At 45.6% G+C, this 15,404-nt stretch overlaps 1 protein-coding gene across 3 annotated transcripts; it reads right to left on the bottom strand.

The window, feature by feature from the left end:
• Positions 1 to 9,089: 9,089 nt before the first annotated feature.
• Positions 9,090 to 14,733, bottom strand: TXNDC2 (thioredoxin domain containing 2). 3 transcript variants are annotated; one of them, XM_012535241.3, is made up of 2 exons: positions 10,874 to 14,733; positions 9,090 to 10,583 (listed from the first exon to the last, which is right to left on the bottom strand). In XM_012535241.3, exons 1-2 carry the CDS (start codon positions 10,944 to 10,946, stop codon positions 9,526 to 9,528), a joined length of 1,131 nt encoding a protein of 376 aa, XP_012390695.3. In that variant the 5' UTR covers positions 10,947 to 14,733; the 3' UTR covers positions 9,090 to 9,525. The 3 variants fall into 3 exon arrangements, with proteins under 3 accessions (XP_012390695.3, XP_049554473.1, XP_049554472.1); XM_049698516.1 differs by having other exon boundaries at positions 9,090 to 10,566; positions 10,874 to 10,965; XM_049698515.1 differs by having other exon boundaries at positions 9,090 to 10,566; positions 10,862 to 10,950.
• Positions 14,734 to 15,404: the final 671 nt, after the last annotated feature.

Below are 15,404 nucleotides of genomic sequence, written 5' to 3'. Positions count from 1 at the left end.
TTCTTTGTATTCATTTATTCCAACTGTTACTTGATGTCTTGTTTGGGACAAAGTGCTCTATCGCACAGGCTCGGGCAGACACAAAGGAAACCAATACTTGATTTCGGTACTGAAGAGGTTGATGGTCTAAATGGACTTAAGCAAGCATCATCCAATGCGTGACGTGCGTTACGAGTAGGAGCTGAAAATAATGAACTCTGGGAGAGCTAGGAAGTGCTTCAAATATATCTGACCACTTCAAGATCATGGCATTTTTTTATGGCCAGGTAAATACACACACACACACACACACACACACACACACACACACACACACTTACCTTTCTAAGATTTTCTACTAGAACGTTTCATTTATTTTCCTAAAGCGTTTTTGTTTTTTCTTAAGAACAAAAAAGTTGGAAGCATGGATAAGCAAAATATGGTATACACATACAACAGAATATTACTCAGCTTTGAAAAGGAAATTCTAACACATGCTACAATGCAAATGAATCTTGAAGACATTATGCTAAGTGAAAGAGGCCAGACACAAAAGAACAAATACTGTATGATTCTTGGGAATCCCTGGCACTCCAGTGGTTAGGACTCGGTGCTTTCACTGCCGAGGGCCGGGGTTCAATCCCTGGTCAGGAAACTAAGATCCCACAAGCCGTGTGGCCAAAAAAAAAAAAAAAAAGCAAATACTGTATGATTCCATTTACTGTAATATATGAGGGACCTAAAGTAGTCAAATTCATAGAGACAGAAAGTAGGATGGTGGTGGCCAGGGGCTGGGGGAGGGGGAGGGGGAGTTAGTGTTTAATGGGTGCAGGGTTTCATTTGAGAAGGTGAAGAAAGTTCTGAAGGTGATGATGATGACGGTGGCACAGCAATGTGAATGTACTTAATGCCACTGAACTGTGCACTTAAAAATGGTTAAAATGGTAGTTTTCGTGTTAGGCATATTTTACCCCAATAAAATAAAAGAATAAAAGTATTGGTTTTGTTTAGCACACATGGTTAATCATTTCCATCTGTAACAGTGTTCTGGTTGTCTGCTGTCTCAAGGGCTCTTTTTACCTCACTTTTCCTGGCCATTTTAAACAATATTGGGGATCTGAGCTTAGGCTCACTCCAATCTGGGTTCAATTCCTGGCCTTTCACTTCTAAGGGGATAAACAACTAGTTACCTCCCAGGGTTGTTGTGAAAATTAAATGAGGTGATACTTGTAAATGGTTGAGCACAATACCTGGCACTCGTAAGTGCCCAGTAAATGTCACCATTGCTGTTATTAACTTCATAATTGCTCATTCTTAGGCAGGCATGAATGTCCATTTTTGGCTCCCTTTTTAGAGGTTATATAGCTTGGGATAACTAGAATCATAAGTTTATCTAAAGAAAATAATAAATCAAAAAAATTGAACTGTCACCACTGGAGACTCAATAGCACAATCTGGCAGAGTTACTCCCAAAGGAATTCTCTTTAGTTCTCCTGTTGAACTTTGTGCTGTTGCCTAAGTCTGGACTATATCTCATCAGCATATTAAGTTCCTAGTCATGAGATTAAAAATAGGACTATGAATGCATTTGGGGGGGTCACCTTTTAATGCAGATATAAATAAGGACCTGTAGTCCTCAAGGAGTGGTTTATGCCTATAGCCCGAATGAAGGCTGGGTGACCCCAGGATTAAGTACAAACCCAGCCTAGCGGGGCCTGAGCAGTCACCAATCAGGAACCTGAAAAGTTCATTCTAAACATGGATGTGATGTGCTCACTCACCACAACCAGAGCACCTGCGAGGTGGGTGGGGACCCTAGAGTCACGGTTCATTCAAGTCAGTGTGGAGGTATGGCCGGACCCCACTGACCCCCATGGACTCTCTCACCTGGAGAGTTTGTACCATGAAACATGTACACCAAGTTCATAGCACAACGTGATAGAGGAAGCATCCAACACTGTAAATGTCCTTAGCATTTTACTTGGTACCATGGCTCTAGCCATTGTCTATTTGTTATAGGTTTATTAGCAGTTGAAGCCAAGTATGTAGATTTCAGTCCAATGCAATTACATGGCTATATCATGGAAGCTCACTGAGCTGCTTCCTCAGACGGAGGATCTCTTTGGAATTAAAAGGCTCTGAGACAGATGCAAACTATTATATATAGAATGGATAAACAAGATCCTACTCTATAGCACAGGGAGCTATATTCAATATTCTATGATATACCATAATGGAAAAGAATATTTTAAAAAAGAATGTATATATATGTATAACTGAATCACTTTGCTGTACAGCAGAAATTAACATTGTAAATCAACTATATTTCAATTTTTTAAAAAAGGCTCTGAGGAATTTAATTTATCCTAGCCTCAGTGGTTCACAAGATTTTACTTCCTTACAGATGTGATTTTAAAAAACTACTGGAACCCTTGAAAACACACATGCATGGCTTATCTTTTTCACACGCTATTTACTTCCCCCCACCTCCCTTTAAGTGACTGACCCCCAGGGCTGGAGCCTGCTGGCAAAGACACGTGACACACACATCCAGGCTCCACTGCAGCAGCCATCCCCTGCTCTGGCCGGTTTCACCTTCAGGACAAGCGAGAGTCAGCAAGCAGGCTGAGCCATCAGCCAGGATGCTTCTTCCCCTTTGTCCTGGCCCAGGTGATTTGACAAGCTCAGACAAATAAAACGAACACGTGGCAAACGGGATATACATATTCCTATTTTTAATCTGGCCGAAGATCAAGAGAATCATGAATTTTGAAGGACTGTCAAGCTAAAGAATGGAAATGAAATCACAATTCAGATGCGAGCTATGGATTTTAACGTGAATGACTCGTCCTTTAAGTTTCTGTAGTTCCGTATAAAGTACAGCCTGGATAATGTGTCGTTTATCACTCATGCATCTTACTAGTTTGGTTCAGTTTCAGAAGAAATACATGAAGGTGTAATTAGACTGTGCCTGCCCAGACGACCTAGTAATTGTGGAAATGAGTACATAAATTCCAGAATTTATATTTACATATAAATTACTGCATGTTAGCAGTGTAGTAAAGGATGCTTTGTCCCTGATTGTACATTCTCTTTTATGAAACTATGAGATGACAGTTACACACTCATGGCCCAGGAAAATGACTGTCAGGTGGATGTGTGGCCATAAGGGGCCAACTGTAAGGCACCCTTAAGCCAGGACTCTGAGGTGAGGAAAGGCTGAGGGGCACACACAGGTGGCATTTCAGATCTCCGGTATCCATGTCAGCTGAGACTGGCCCAACAACCCTAGGAAAGTCTGGGTACCTCCTTCTCCGCATTGTATAGTGACCCGAGTCAATGGCCAGAGGTCCCTCTGGGCAGTCCTGAGGGAATTGCACAGTGTTTCTTTCCTTCCTCCTGGGGACTTAGCCATCTCTTCCACCAGTGGATTCTGAACTGAGCACAGGAACGTGGCTTTTTATTGGGGCAGCTCCCCTCGGCTAACTGCTCCTCTGTTCCCGCACGTACCCTTTCACCCATCCAGGGTGAAGTCCCAGAAATGCCTTCTGTTCAAACACCACCTTGCAATCTCCTATTTTCCTATAGCCTTGTTTGCCTTCCAATGAATGTGTTAATGAACACTTATAGGTCATCTTTCCGAATGGATAAAGAAGATGTGGTACATATATACAATGGAACACTACTCAGCCATAAAAAAGAATAAAATAATGTCATTTGCAGCAACATGGATGGACCTAGAGATTATCATACTAAATGAAGTAAGTCAGACAGAGAAAGACAAACTCCATATGATATCACTTATATGTGGAATCTAAAATACGACACAAATGAACTTATCTACGAAACAGACTCTCAGACATAGAGAACAAACGTGTTGTTGCCAAGGGGGAGGGGAGGGGAGGGAGGGAAGGGTTGGGAGTTTGGGATTAGCAGATGCAAACTATTATATATATGATGGATAAATAACAATGTCCTACTGTATAGCACAGGGAACTATATTCGATATTCTGTGGTAAACCATAATGGAAAAGAATATACATATATATACATGTAAACTATGCTTTGTCTTTAATCAAGGGACAGCAAAGACAGCAAACCCCATTACAGGATTAAACATCTTGTATTTCAGATGGACTTTTTGGCCACCCATCCTATTACTTAATTTAGAGTGAGATTGGTAAACATAATCTAGTTACAGCCATCCAGTTTCTCAAACTTTCATAAGCAATACAGTTTCAGATTTCTGGTGTAGCCCCATGACCTACTTAAGAAATCATAAGTGTAAGTGCAATAGCTAGGGCAGCACTCAAATGCCAAGATCTTGTCCACCCTGACTATGGCCCTTGAACCCAGGGTGACCCACCTCTGCACCATACCTGTGCCCCACTCATCCCTGGTTGTCCCAGGTGACAACCTCCTCCACTTCCCACCCCTTGCCCCGTCATCTTCCCTGAGCGCATCTTGTTCCCATGTCCGGTAACCAGGTTCTGACTTTTTTACCCACAGATCACCCTTATGGCTTCAGAAACTTTTGCAGTCCCCTCCCGGTTTCTTGGGTCTCATCTTCACTGCTTCATTTTCAGCTTGTTGGCATCCTCTGCTGCCTGAGATGAGAGACCTCTGCTTGCCCTTGACCTTCAGGAACTCTCCATGCCCCTGCTGGTCAGCTCAACTCTTCCCTCCTGGAGAGGGGACGTTTGGTTGTGTTTCACTTGAATTGTTGGAAAGGCATCGAATCTCCATCCAAGAGAATAAACAAGGGTTATCAAGATCTCACATTTAAGCAAGTCAATGAGGTAGAGAAGAATCCTGAGAATTAGAAATCAATTTATTAATTTTAATTAGAAACAGAGGAGTTTTTGGTACCCCATGTACCTGTAAACAGTTTTCCCAGAGGATGGCCTGTGGTTTCCAAATATTCACCTCATTCGAAACAGTTTCTCTGTCAGTTCTGGATAGAGCTCATTTCTGACGTATGCACCCATCTTTCTGCCTTCAACCTGAATATCAACTATAAACATGTTTAGTGTCTGAACCACACATAATAAATCTTGGCCCCTTTCTTTTTAAAGCACACAAGGAAAGAATCGGTACCATGGATGGGGCTTGAAGAGGAGACACAACGGCTGCTGGTACGCAACATATACATCTACCCATTTTATTTTAGCATTTTTATATCTATAGACATACAGGAATGTAGCAATCCAAAATAAAGTGGGATTATAATTTGGCTTTGTAAATGCTTTTTTAAAAACCTCAGATGCAAAAGCAGAGATTATTTGAAAGTGATCATCTTTATCATACGAATGATTTCGCCCTCAGAGGGAGAGATCAAATTATTTAAGGGGATGGACACAGGGAGGAGCTCACTCAAATCCACTAATGTTGAATCGTTTCACTGAGAGGCTGCTCCAGTTCCAGTCATTTGTCCGTGAGAGCATGACAACACACTATAGGCTGGCCCTTGTTAACTGGCATGATTTAAAGGAAATCTTCTTTAAAGCCATCTCTGGGAGGCGGCTAGCCTCTTCTGACATTTCTGCATTGAGAATCATTAGCTGACTGGCGACTTCCTCCAAGTTGTCCTAATGTCCCTGAAAGATATTGATCTATGAGTCATTAGACCTGCATTTAGCTTTGCCTTTCAAAGACCATGGGGCACGGAGAGAGAAGCAGCCCTTCTGTCCACCCTCCTCAAGCCCCACCAGTAAGTGGTCTCCGAAGGCCGGAGACCCCCCAGGGTGCTTAGTGAAAGCAGCAATCAAGCCCACAGACACCTTCGATGCCAGAACGACCCTGCTCCTCTCCGAGCTTCCCACGCCAGGTCTCACTCTTGCTTGAAGTCGCCATCTTAACCTAAAAGCAGATGACTCAACATGTGAGCATAAAAGCACTACACTTCCTATCCATAGGCGACAGAATGATCACATTTTCTTTCAGTTTTCACAATTCACCTTCTTCCGTTTCAATCACTGCCTTTTTACCAACCTTAACTTCATGTGTACCGCTTTCCATTTTTTCATATTCACGTCAATCATTTTTTTCCATTCTAGAATTTGAAAAAATCCTGATCTTCCTAAACCGTGAGGCTTTACCTGGATCCCTGCTATGCTGATCCCAGTGTGTGTCCTTGTTGCCCTGGTTGACACTTTTTACCATGGGTGTTGAAGGAGCTCCTGATTAAAGAGTCACTATTATTTCAGAATTTGCAGCCATCTTCTCCTTGGACTTTTTGGTTTATTTTGTTTTTTAGTTAACTTCTATCTCCATAGAATGTACCATTTCACAGTTCCCTTGCAAGATCTTAAAAACCTGCCCCAGATCACAATGGAATTCTCTAAGCAACAATATACCACATCTTTTCCATATTTGCTAAGTATAATTTATTTGAACATTTCTGCCTCAAAAAGACAAACGTGTTGAGAATCCAAGGAACAGTCTGTATAGATCCCCACTATGAAATCAAATTGCTCATACAGACAAATATATTTCTAAAGCATCACTTAGACCCCAAAACTGTCTTACCTTGTTCATATCCTTTGCATCTTTCTGAGTATCTAGTTGCTAAGTGTTTCATGCTGTCTTTGGATTCATATTCCGTATGCCATCTTTGGCGAAACTCAAGTGTTACCATAAGATAACTTGTCATTTGAATAAGGCACGGAGTGTATTGATTTCTAAGTCCTATAGATACAGACTTAAGGAAATCAGACTGGATTACAATGAAATGAGAAGGGGTGTTTGAAAGGCACTGGGTAAGTGCACAGCATCTTCTTATCAGGTTGGGAATTGATTGACGCTGACCACATTCTTGGTGTAGCCCTTGGTCCAAGGCAGTGTGTCCTACGTCATCGCCATCCCCTGCAGCAGACACACGAGTCTGCCCAGCACCTCTTCCCTCCTCCCCCTGCCCCCGTGGTCCTGCTTAGCTTTGATGCTTTCATGGCACTGACCCAGGCCTGCAAGGTCTCCCCCAAGTACTCAGGATGGTACAGGGATTGGCATATGACTAGACAGTCAAAGTCTTCCCAGGGACTTTGATTTATTAGGAAACAGGCTCACTTTTTATGTGTTCACAAGCCAGCGAAGCAAGTGATGCTAAAATCAACACGAGCAGCAGAGCCAAGAGGTGGAGAACATCAGGTCCTGATTCTGTTGTCTGAACACTCACACCCACCTGAAGCAGTTTGTCCCCCTAGAATCTCCACTTTCAAGATCCAGTACTCCCTCCATTTTTGCTGGAGCAGGTTTGAGTTGGGTTTCCGTCACTTGCCACCAAAAAGCGAATATATCACCTACCCCACAACACCCAAGATCACCAAGGCAGTTCATCTCCAAAGGAAGAACTGCTGCTGATTTAGTCTCTATGACCATCTGTCCTGGAAAGCCGGGAAGGCCCAGAGTGCACAACTGGAACACAGAACCTGCGGTTAAGTTCAGCGTTCAAAGACTCCACCAGAGCATCCGTGACCTTGGGCCAGCGTGCTCACTCCCCTTTGCTTTGTCCTTCCAAATTTTGTATTTCCCAGCAGTTTCTAAGCAACTGGGGTCTCCAAAGTACTCTATTAATTGTTTGTTTGTTTTTCTTCTATTATAAGTAAGCGGAAAAAAATAGAATGAAAGAAAAAATATGCATACAGAGAGAGCCAATGACAACACTTGATGCTTTTTATTCCATTTTCAAATAAAATAGGGATCATCCTGTTCTTCGTATTTGGACCTTTTTATTCTCGTTTCCATTTTTCATTTCTGAGTGAATTTGGAAGAGCAGAGTCCTGCTTTCCTGGTCCCCATATGCCTTATAAGCATTGACTGGGGGAAGGAAGGCCCTCCGTCTAGCCAGACCCTTAGGAGGCATGTAACCCAGACCCCACAGCCTGCTCCAGGAGGACTCTGGCCTGTAGCCCTTGTTAAAGCAACTAAACAAGGAGCCCATTAGACAGAAGTGGCTCCAGGGCTTTGGTGGCCTCTGCAAGCCAACCAAGACCAAAGCCTGCGATGCCTCAAGGGTAAGAAATTGAAACCTGAGGATCACAGCCAACCAGGCTTCAGGCTGCAGCAGTCCAACCGTTTCCTTGCTTTGCTTCCCCACCTTCTCCGTGTCAGTCTTTCCCCAGCTCTTGTCGGCTGAGCCCCCCAACCATTAACGGTTTGGCGCTGCCCAACTGGAATCAGTTTTTTGTTTGTTTTCTTTTCTTTTGTTTTGTTTTTGCAGTAGGCGGGCTTCTCCCGTTGCGGAGCACAGGCTCCGGACGCGCAGGCTCAGTGGCCATGGCTCACGGGCCCAGCCGCTCCGCGGCCTGCGGGATCCTCCCAGACCGGGGCACAAACCCGTGTCCCCTGCATCGGCAGACGGACTCTCAACCACTGCGCCACCAGGGAAGCCCTCAAATTCTTTAAAACATTCTAGATCAGCAGAAGATAAGACAGTGGCTGACAGGGAATGGGGGGAAATGCAGAGTTGTCGTTCAGTGGGTATAAAATTAGTTATCCAGGATGAATACGTTCTAGAGATTTGCTGGACAGCATAGTGTCTGTAGTTAATATGCTATAGTACACTTAAAATGTGGTAAGAGGGTAGATCTCATGCAAAGTGTTCTTAACACACACACACCAAGGAAAGGGACACACAGGGAAAGTTGTGGAAACAGATGATGGGTAGGTTTATTACCTCAATGGTGGTGATGGTATCACGTGTGTATGCATATGTCCAAACTCACCAAATTGTATATATTAAATATATGCATATATGCGCAATATATATGTGTATACACACACACACTCTGAGACATCTGAGAACAGGTATCAGAAACCCAGTTACCGGGATGACAAAGCAGGAACTCTGCTACTAGGTTGCTGATGTCATAATGGCACCAAGGATCACACTAATTTAAACTTGAACCATAAATCTCTTGGTCTGAGAAAACCAGAAGCTTTGAGCTTTTTTGTGAGCCTGGATCAGTAGAAAGAAGCCTGAACTTGAAATCTGGAAACATGGCCTTGGTCTCAGCTCTGATACCAAAGAATCCCCTAGATGTTTGTGGAGCCCGTGACATTTCCTGAGGCCTCCATAGCACTTCCCGCACATGAAGGAGGTTAGACATATGTGAATCCTTCAAATTCTTTACTTTCTTATCAGATATCCCAAAGGTATGTGAACATCAGAAATTTCCACTCATCATTAAAACATGTCCTTCTACAGAAAAACTGTCTAAATTTCCAGCGTTGCCACTAGGATTACACGAGCTGAATTTTCAAGAGTGAGTGAAAAAAAAAAATCAAGATTAAAAAATAGGGGACAACTGGACTTCCAATATCTCCACCAAAGGAAATTCTAATATCAACACTGTCCCATCAACAAGAACACAGTCACAATAGGCGTTAGGGCTTTGACTGCTTTTTGGAAAGGGTTGAGCTACTGTTTCTGATGCACATGCAGGTGCCACTTGGACACACACTTTTGTTACCCCTCATCTTTTTTTGTAAATAAAAAATCGCAAGCTATGAACAGCCGACTGTTCCTAATGCTTTTGGAACACACAATCACTTTAATGCTGTAATGAATGTCTCGAGTTTTTCCTTAAGGGCACCAGAAAATTCGCCCACCTTTTCTTCTTTTTTATAAAACTGAAAGGTTGGGACGCAAACGATATTGCAGTCTTTCGCCAGCCCCTCACACTCATCAGCGTCCACTTCCAGGAACACCACATCCTTGTGCTTCATGGACAGGGACCGGAAAAGGGGCTTGATTGACCTGCAAGGCCTGCACCACATGGCCGAGAAGTCCACAGCCACCAGTCTCTCCCCAGCTTCCTTCAGCGCCACCTCGAAGTCTTCCTTGCTCAGGATCACCTTCACCAGGTCCTCCTCCAGGACCTCCATGGCTTCATCTGCTGACTGCAGGTTGCCTTCTATTGGCTGGATGGTGTCTTCTAAGGACTTGGGGGTGTCACCCTCCTTGGGCAGAACGGTTTCGGCTGAGGACTTGGGGGCATCACCCTCCTTGGGCAGAACGGTTTTGGCTGAGAACTTTAGGGTGTCACACAGCTTGGATAGAATGGCTGAGAGCTTGTGGGTGTGGCCCTGCCCGGGCAAAATGAATTTTGCTGGAAAATTGGGGGTATTGCCCTGCTTGGGCGAGGTATTTTTTTCTGAGGAATTGGGGATGTCAGCCTGCTTGCACAGGATGGTTTTGAGTGGGGAACTGGGGGTGTCACCCTTCTTTGGTGAAATGATTTCGGCTGGGGAGTTGGGGGTGTCAGCCTGCTTGGGTGGAATGATTTTGGCTGGGAAATTGAGAATGTCACCCTCTTTTGGTGGGATCGTTTCTTCTGGGAAATTGAGGGTGTCAGCCTGATCGGGCAGAACGGTTTGGGTTGGGGAATTGGGGGTGTCAGCCTGCTTGGGGGGGATAGTTTGGGCTGGGGAGCTGAGGGTGTCACTGCCCTGCTCAGGTGGGAGTGTGTCCATGGCCTGTAGGACTTCAGACCGCTCCGCAGGTGTGTGTTGAACATTGCTGACCTCATGGACAAAGGCCTCCCGGGTGTGTGCTGGGACCAGGAGTGTCACATGGCTGGATAGAACCTGTAATGATGGACTTTCTGAAGAAAAGGGTAAAAAAAAAAAAAAAATGCCAAAGAAGAAACAAAATAATTCTGATCATCTACTCCAGGGAAGACGGGTGTCATTCTCAGAGCTCGTGAATGTAGTCTTATAACAGATGTATTCATTTGCATAATCACATTCAGCAGAAGGCCAAGCAGCATGCGATTACATGTAATCTTCATGGAGGTTTTTTGTTTAACTACAACTTTGTCTGCTTAGTGCGACACTGCAGCCAACCCCCTTAGCGCATAGGTCCCCCTTCCCTCCCCCTTACCTGTAGCCTCACCTTCATTCATGTCTGCCTGATTGACTGGCCTCATTTCCGGTTCTTCCGGGGCTCCAGCTTCATCACTTTCCATTTCCGGTCCTTGTCGCAACCCACCCCTACTTCACAGATGCCTCACAGTGCCAGCGAGGGCATCCCCTGCAACCTTTTCCAACTGAACGTCATACAAGGAGTAACCACTTGTATCCGGGTGGTGCTCACAGCCGGTTTGCCCTCTTTGTTCTCACAAGGGTCCTCCTTGACAGTTTCATGACAGCCTGGGCTTGGGGGCTACTCTGTGCGTGAGGCTGTGCCCAGTGCCTGAAATGAATTCACAGCCATTATTTCCTACGACACAACACACCACTGAGGTAAGTCCCATTATGATCCCCACTTTACAAGTGAGAAAACTGAGTCTTAGAGAAGTTATGTGACCCGCTCAAGGTCTCAGAGCTCATGGGGGGGCAGGTTCCGAGCCCATACTCGGAACACTGGGCTGGGCTGGGCTGCTTGCCGGATGCCCTGGCCGGGGTGGGTAACTTGAGATCACCTCTCCTGCCCTCTCCCTCTAGGATCCCCAGCTCCTGCTTTCTCTTTATGACTCACCCACCGTAACCATCAACATCCTCTTAACCATGTTACCCTCTTCTGCAAAGTCCTGCGTGCTGGTCAGATGTCCGGTTTGGACACTGGGAAGGGAGATTATGACACAGAGGGGTTCCCTAACTGAGAAGAGGCAGAAGTGAAAACATCACCCCCACCCGTGTAGACCAAGAACCAAGAGAACAGTACCTGTGTCCCATCTCCAGGTAGAAACCTCAGCACGGACACAGATTAGCTGTGTTCAGAGGAAAGCTGGAAGCAGGGGAGGATTTGCCTCCTACTCCATCTGGAAGACCAGGGAGGGCCCATGTCCACATGGCAGCATGGGTCACAGGCAGATTCTTGGGCCAGGGATCAGGAAGTCTTCACACCCTGGGGTGGGGCCATGAGTGTTCTAAGACCAGAGAACCAGTAGAAGCTCAAGGAAGAACAAAGAAGCCACAGTAGAGGTGGATCTGCGGTCAGAGGCAAGGAACAGAGGCACAGGCTCGAACAGTGGGTGACAGCATGGGGCCCCAGCCCTAGACAGGATCTACCGTCCTTAGCAGTTTCCAGTTCAGGGACCAGGCCAGACCAGCCACTTCACATGGGGACTCAGTAAGAGGTGGAGGGCCCAGGGACAGCTCATCCACACAGCCTTGTGCACCCACATATTATGGAGAGGGCAGGAATCAGGAAGACTGAGCTGCCCCCAGAATAAAACCATGTTCCTTAGACCGAAATTCCACAAATGGGCAGAGACTGAATTCCATGCCCCTTCTCCTCACCGTCCCTCCCAAAATCCCTCTGAGATCAGGCTCGTGGGGAAGAGTAGACGCCTTGTAGGAAAATTTTAAGGTCTCATTATATCTGCACATCTTAGTAAAAATCTGTGGAGGAAATCTGTGACCCCGTTACATTCATACTTGGGGATCTGAGTTGTGTTTTAGGTTCGGCAGGGTTTTTCCAATTATTTCTACTCTTGATTCTGAAATTCAGATGGATTCGAGGCAACTTGAAATATTGATGCTGCTGAATAATTTTCACTCAACTTGTCCTAAAACGTATTTTTTTACCTTCAGCACAAGCTCATCCCCAAATTGCTCATGAACGCTTATGTCAGTCGTGGTTCTGTCAGTGAAACAATCAGCTATTGTAGGCATAGAAAGATCTGTCTAATCAGAAAATAGCTGGAAAGGCTGCTTTTGGGTGAGGTGTCCAGGAATGATTCCCAGAAATAGGAACAATGCCGCAGAACTGGCCTGCCAGGGGGGCTGCGACCTCCTTTTGGAGGATAGCAAACACGCAGGGCAGGTGGTCAGGAGCAGGGGCCCCAGCCACTGGTGGCAGAGAAGGAGGCTGGGCCCAGATGAGGGGGATTTGTCACCACAGGTGACAGAGCTGCAATTTTATTTAATTTGCAATGGGTGTCCCAGAAAGTTTTGAGGAAACATGATCTGATATACATTTTAGCAGATTCACTGTTACCATTTATTCAACCATAGATTTGAGGGCCAAAGACAGAATTCAAAGATCTGTTAAGAAACGATCGCATAGTTGAGAGGGAACATATTGAAAGTCTCAACTGGGACAGTGGAAAGAGGGTTCAGGGTTGCAGAAATTCCAGACATAGCATTTACATTGTTCGATAAATGCTTGAGAGGAGCTGAAATTGAATCTCGAACGTGGAGCCAGGGCAGCTGGGAGAAAGCAGTGCATGAGACACACAGGTAACAGGGGAACGGGGCCTGCGTACCCAGAGGGGCACCATACCTGAGGCAGGACATCCACCTGGCAGCTGGAGATCAAGGTCTGATCTCCGGAGAAACGTCAGGCCACCATGTGGAAGACAAACACCCAGAGGTGACAGTTGAAATCCTAAGATTGCAGGCGATCATTAGGAAGGGGTATCAATGGAGGAGGGTTAGGAGCACGGATTTGCAGGAAGCACCTGCATTTGAGCAGGTATGTGTAAAGGGGGAGGAGCCAGGAGAGCCTTGGAGCCCAGGCCAGAGGCCAGAGAAGGAGCATCAGGTGGTAAGTCAACAGCCTCGGGTGCCCTTGGGGAAGTGGGGGGAGTGAGAAGAAAGAGGGCAGTGGTGGGGCAATTAGGTACCTAAATTCAGGTGAGGAGTGAATAGAAGGTCACGGTTCTCCTTTAAGAATTCAATTAGTGTGAAGGAAAGACAGGGTAGCTTGATGGGGAAAAGGAGAAGTAGTTTATCAAACCTAGTGACAATTTAGGCATATGTGTAAGTGAACAAGAGGAGAAAACAGTGCAGAGGGAATTTTAAGATGGAAGCAAAAAAAAAAAAAGCTTGGGACATACTTTAGAAGTGAGTTGGGATCCTTTTCTGAAGGAGCAAAGAAGGAGAGAATAGGTACAAATCCGGAGAAAACTCAAGGTAAAGGCGAGCAGAGAACACTAGCCACGCTTGGGTGATCCGGGCCCACTTGGGGACAGGGTTTGGGGACTGGGTTCTCTGAAGGAATTCAGTGCCTCGGGCCCTGTAAAGTCAGACTTGTCAGACGCTGATCCAGAAGCCATTTCAAAAAGCCAGTGAAGAACTTGAGTCCCGGCTGAATGATGGGGTCAATGTCAAAGTCAGGGACAAGGAAAAGATACACGAAGCAGTCTGAGCAGTGGGTGGAGGGTCAGCACACCCGCAGTTGGGATCAGGTAATAGTTGAGTGAAATCTCGTTAATCGTGATTCAGCTCTGCCAGCCTGAGCTGCTTAACCCTTGGGTCCCCGGCCAGCAACTCCTCTTGAGATGCAAGAGTGGTAGCCTGGCCTCAGCATGGTGGGGGGCTGTCCTGCTCCCCAATTAAGCAGACCTCAGAAGGCCAGCTGAACCCTCTGTGCTCCTCCTGCACAAGTGAGAACAATCGTGCATCCTTCTCAGATTCATGTTGTGGATAAAATGAGATACAGTTTGAAAGGATTTAGCTCATGGGAAGCATTCAGTGAATGTGGATTTCCTTTCCTTCATTCTTTTATTTTTACAGTCCTTATAATGAGAGTAAAGAAAGGGGAAAATAGAAAGTCGTCAAAGGTACAAACTTCCAGTTAGAATATGAGTCCTGGGGATAGAACGGACAGTGTGGTGATGATTAATTAATAACACCATGTTGCATATTTGAACGTTGCTAAGACAGTAGATCTTAAAAGTTCTCAGCACAAGAAAAAAAAATTGTAACTATGTGGGGTGACAGATGTTAACTATACTTATTGTGGGTGATCATTTCCCAAGATATATAAATATGGAGTCATTATTGTACATTTGAAACTGTTATGTGTTAATTATACTTTAATTTAAAAAGTTAAATTTGGGACTTCCCTGGTGGCACAGTGGTTAAAAATCCGCCTGCCAGTGCAGGGGACACAGGTTCAAGCCCTGGTCCGGAAAGATCCCACATGCCGCGGAGCAACTAAGCCCGCGCCACAACTACTGAGCCTGTGTTCTAGAGCCCATGAGCCACAACGAGTGAGTCCGCGTGCCACAACTACTGAAGCCCGTGCGCCTAGAGCCCATGCTCCGCAACAAGAGAAGCCACCACAATAAGAAGCCCGCGCACCTCAATGAAGAATAGCCCCCGCTCACTGCAACTAGAGAAAGCCCGCATGCAGCGCTGAAGACCCGACACAGCCAAAAATTAAAAAAAGTTTATTAACAAAAAAAAGTTAATTTTTTTTTCTTTTCTTTCCCTGTGGTACGCGGGCCTCTCACTGCTGTGGCCTCTCCCGTTGTGGAGCACAGGCTCCGGACGCGCAGGCTCAGCGGCCATGGCTCACGGGCCCAGCCGCTCCGCGGCATGTGGGATCCTCCCAGACCGGGGCACGAACCCGTGTCCCCTGCATCGGCAGGCGGACTCTCAACCACTGTGCCACCAGGGAAGCCCCAAAAGTTAAATTTTTTAATTAAAAAAGACAGGAGAAGATAACAGAAGCTAGCATTTGACTTCTTCCT

This window comes from Orcinus orca, chromosome 15 (assembly GCF_937001465.1).
Source record: "Orcinus orca chromosome 15, mOrcOrc1.1, whole genome shotgun sequence".
Classification (NCBI taxonomy): Eukaryota; Metazoa; Chordata; class Mammalia; order Artiodactyla; family Delphinidae; genus Orcinus; species Orcinus orca.
This window is presented reverse-complemented; position numbering and strand designations above follow the sequence as displayed.

Coding starts and splice junctions, on each gene's coding strand:
- TXNDC2 (XM_012535241.3), bottom strand. CDS start 10,946: ATGGAAAGTGATGAAGCTGGAGCCCCGGAAGAACCGGAAATGAGGCCA. Junction 10,584..10,873: donor TCAGGCAGACATGAATGAAG/GTGAGGCTACAG, acceptor CCTTTTCTTCAG/AAAGTCCATCATTACAGGTT.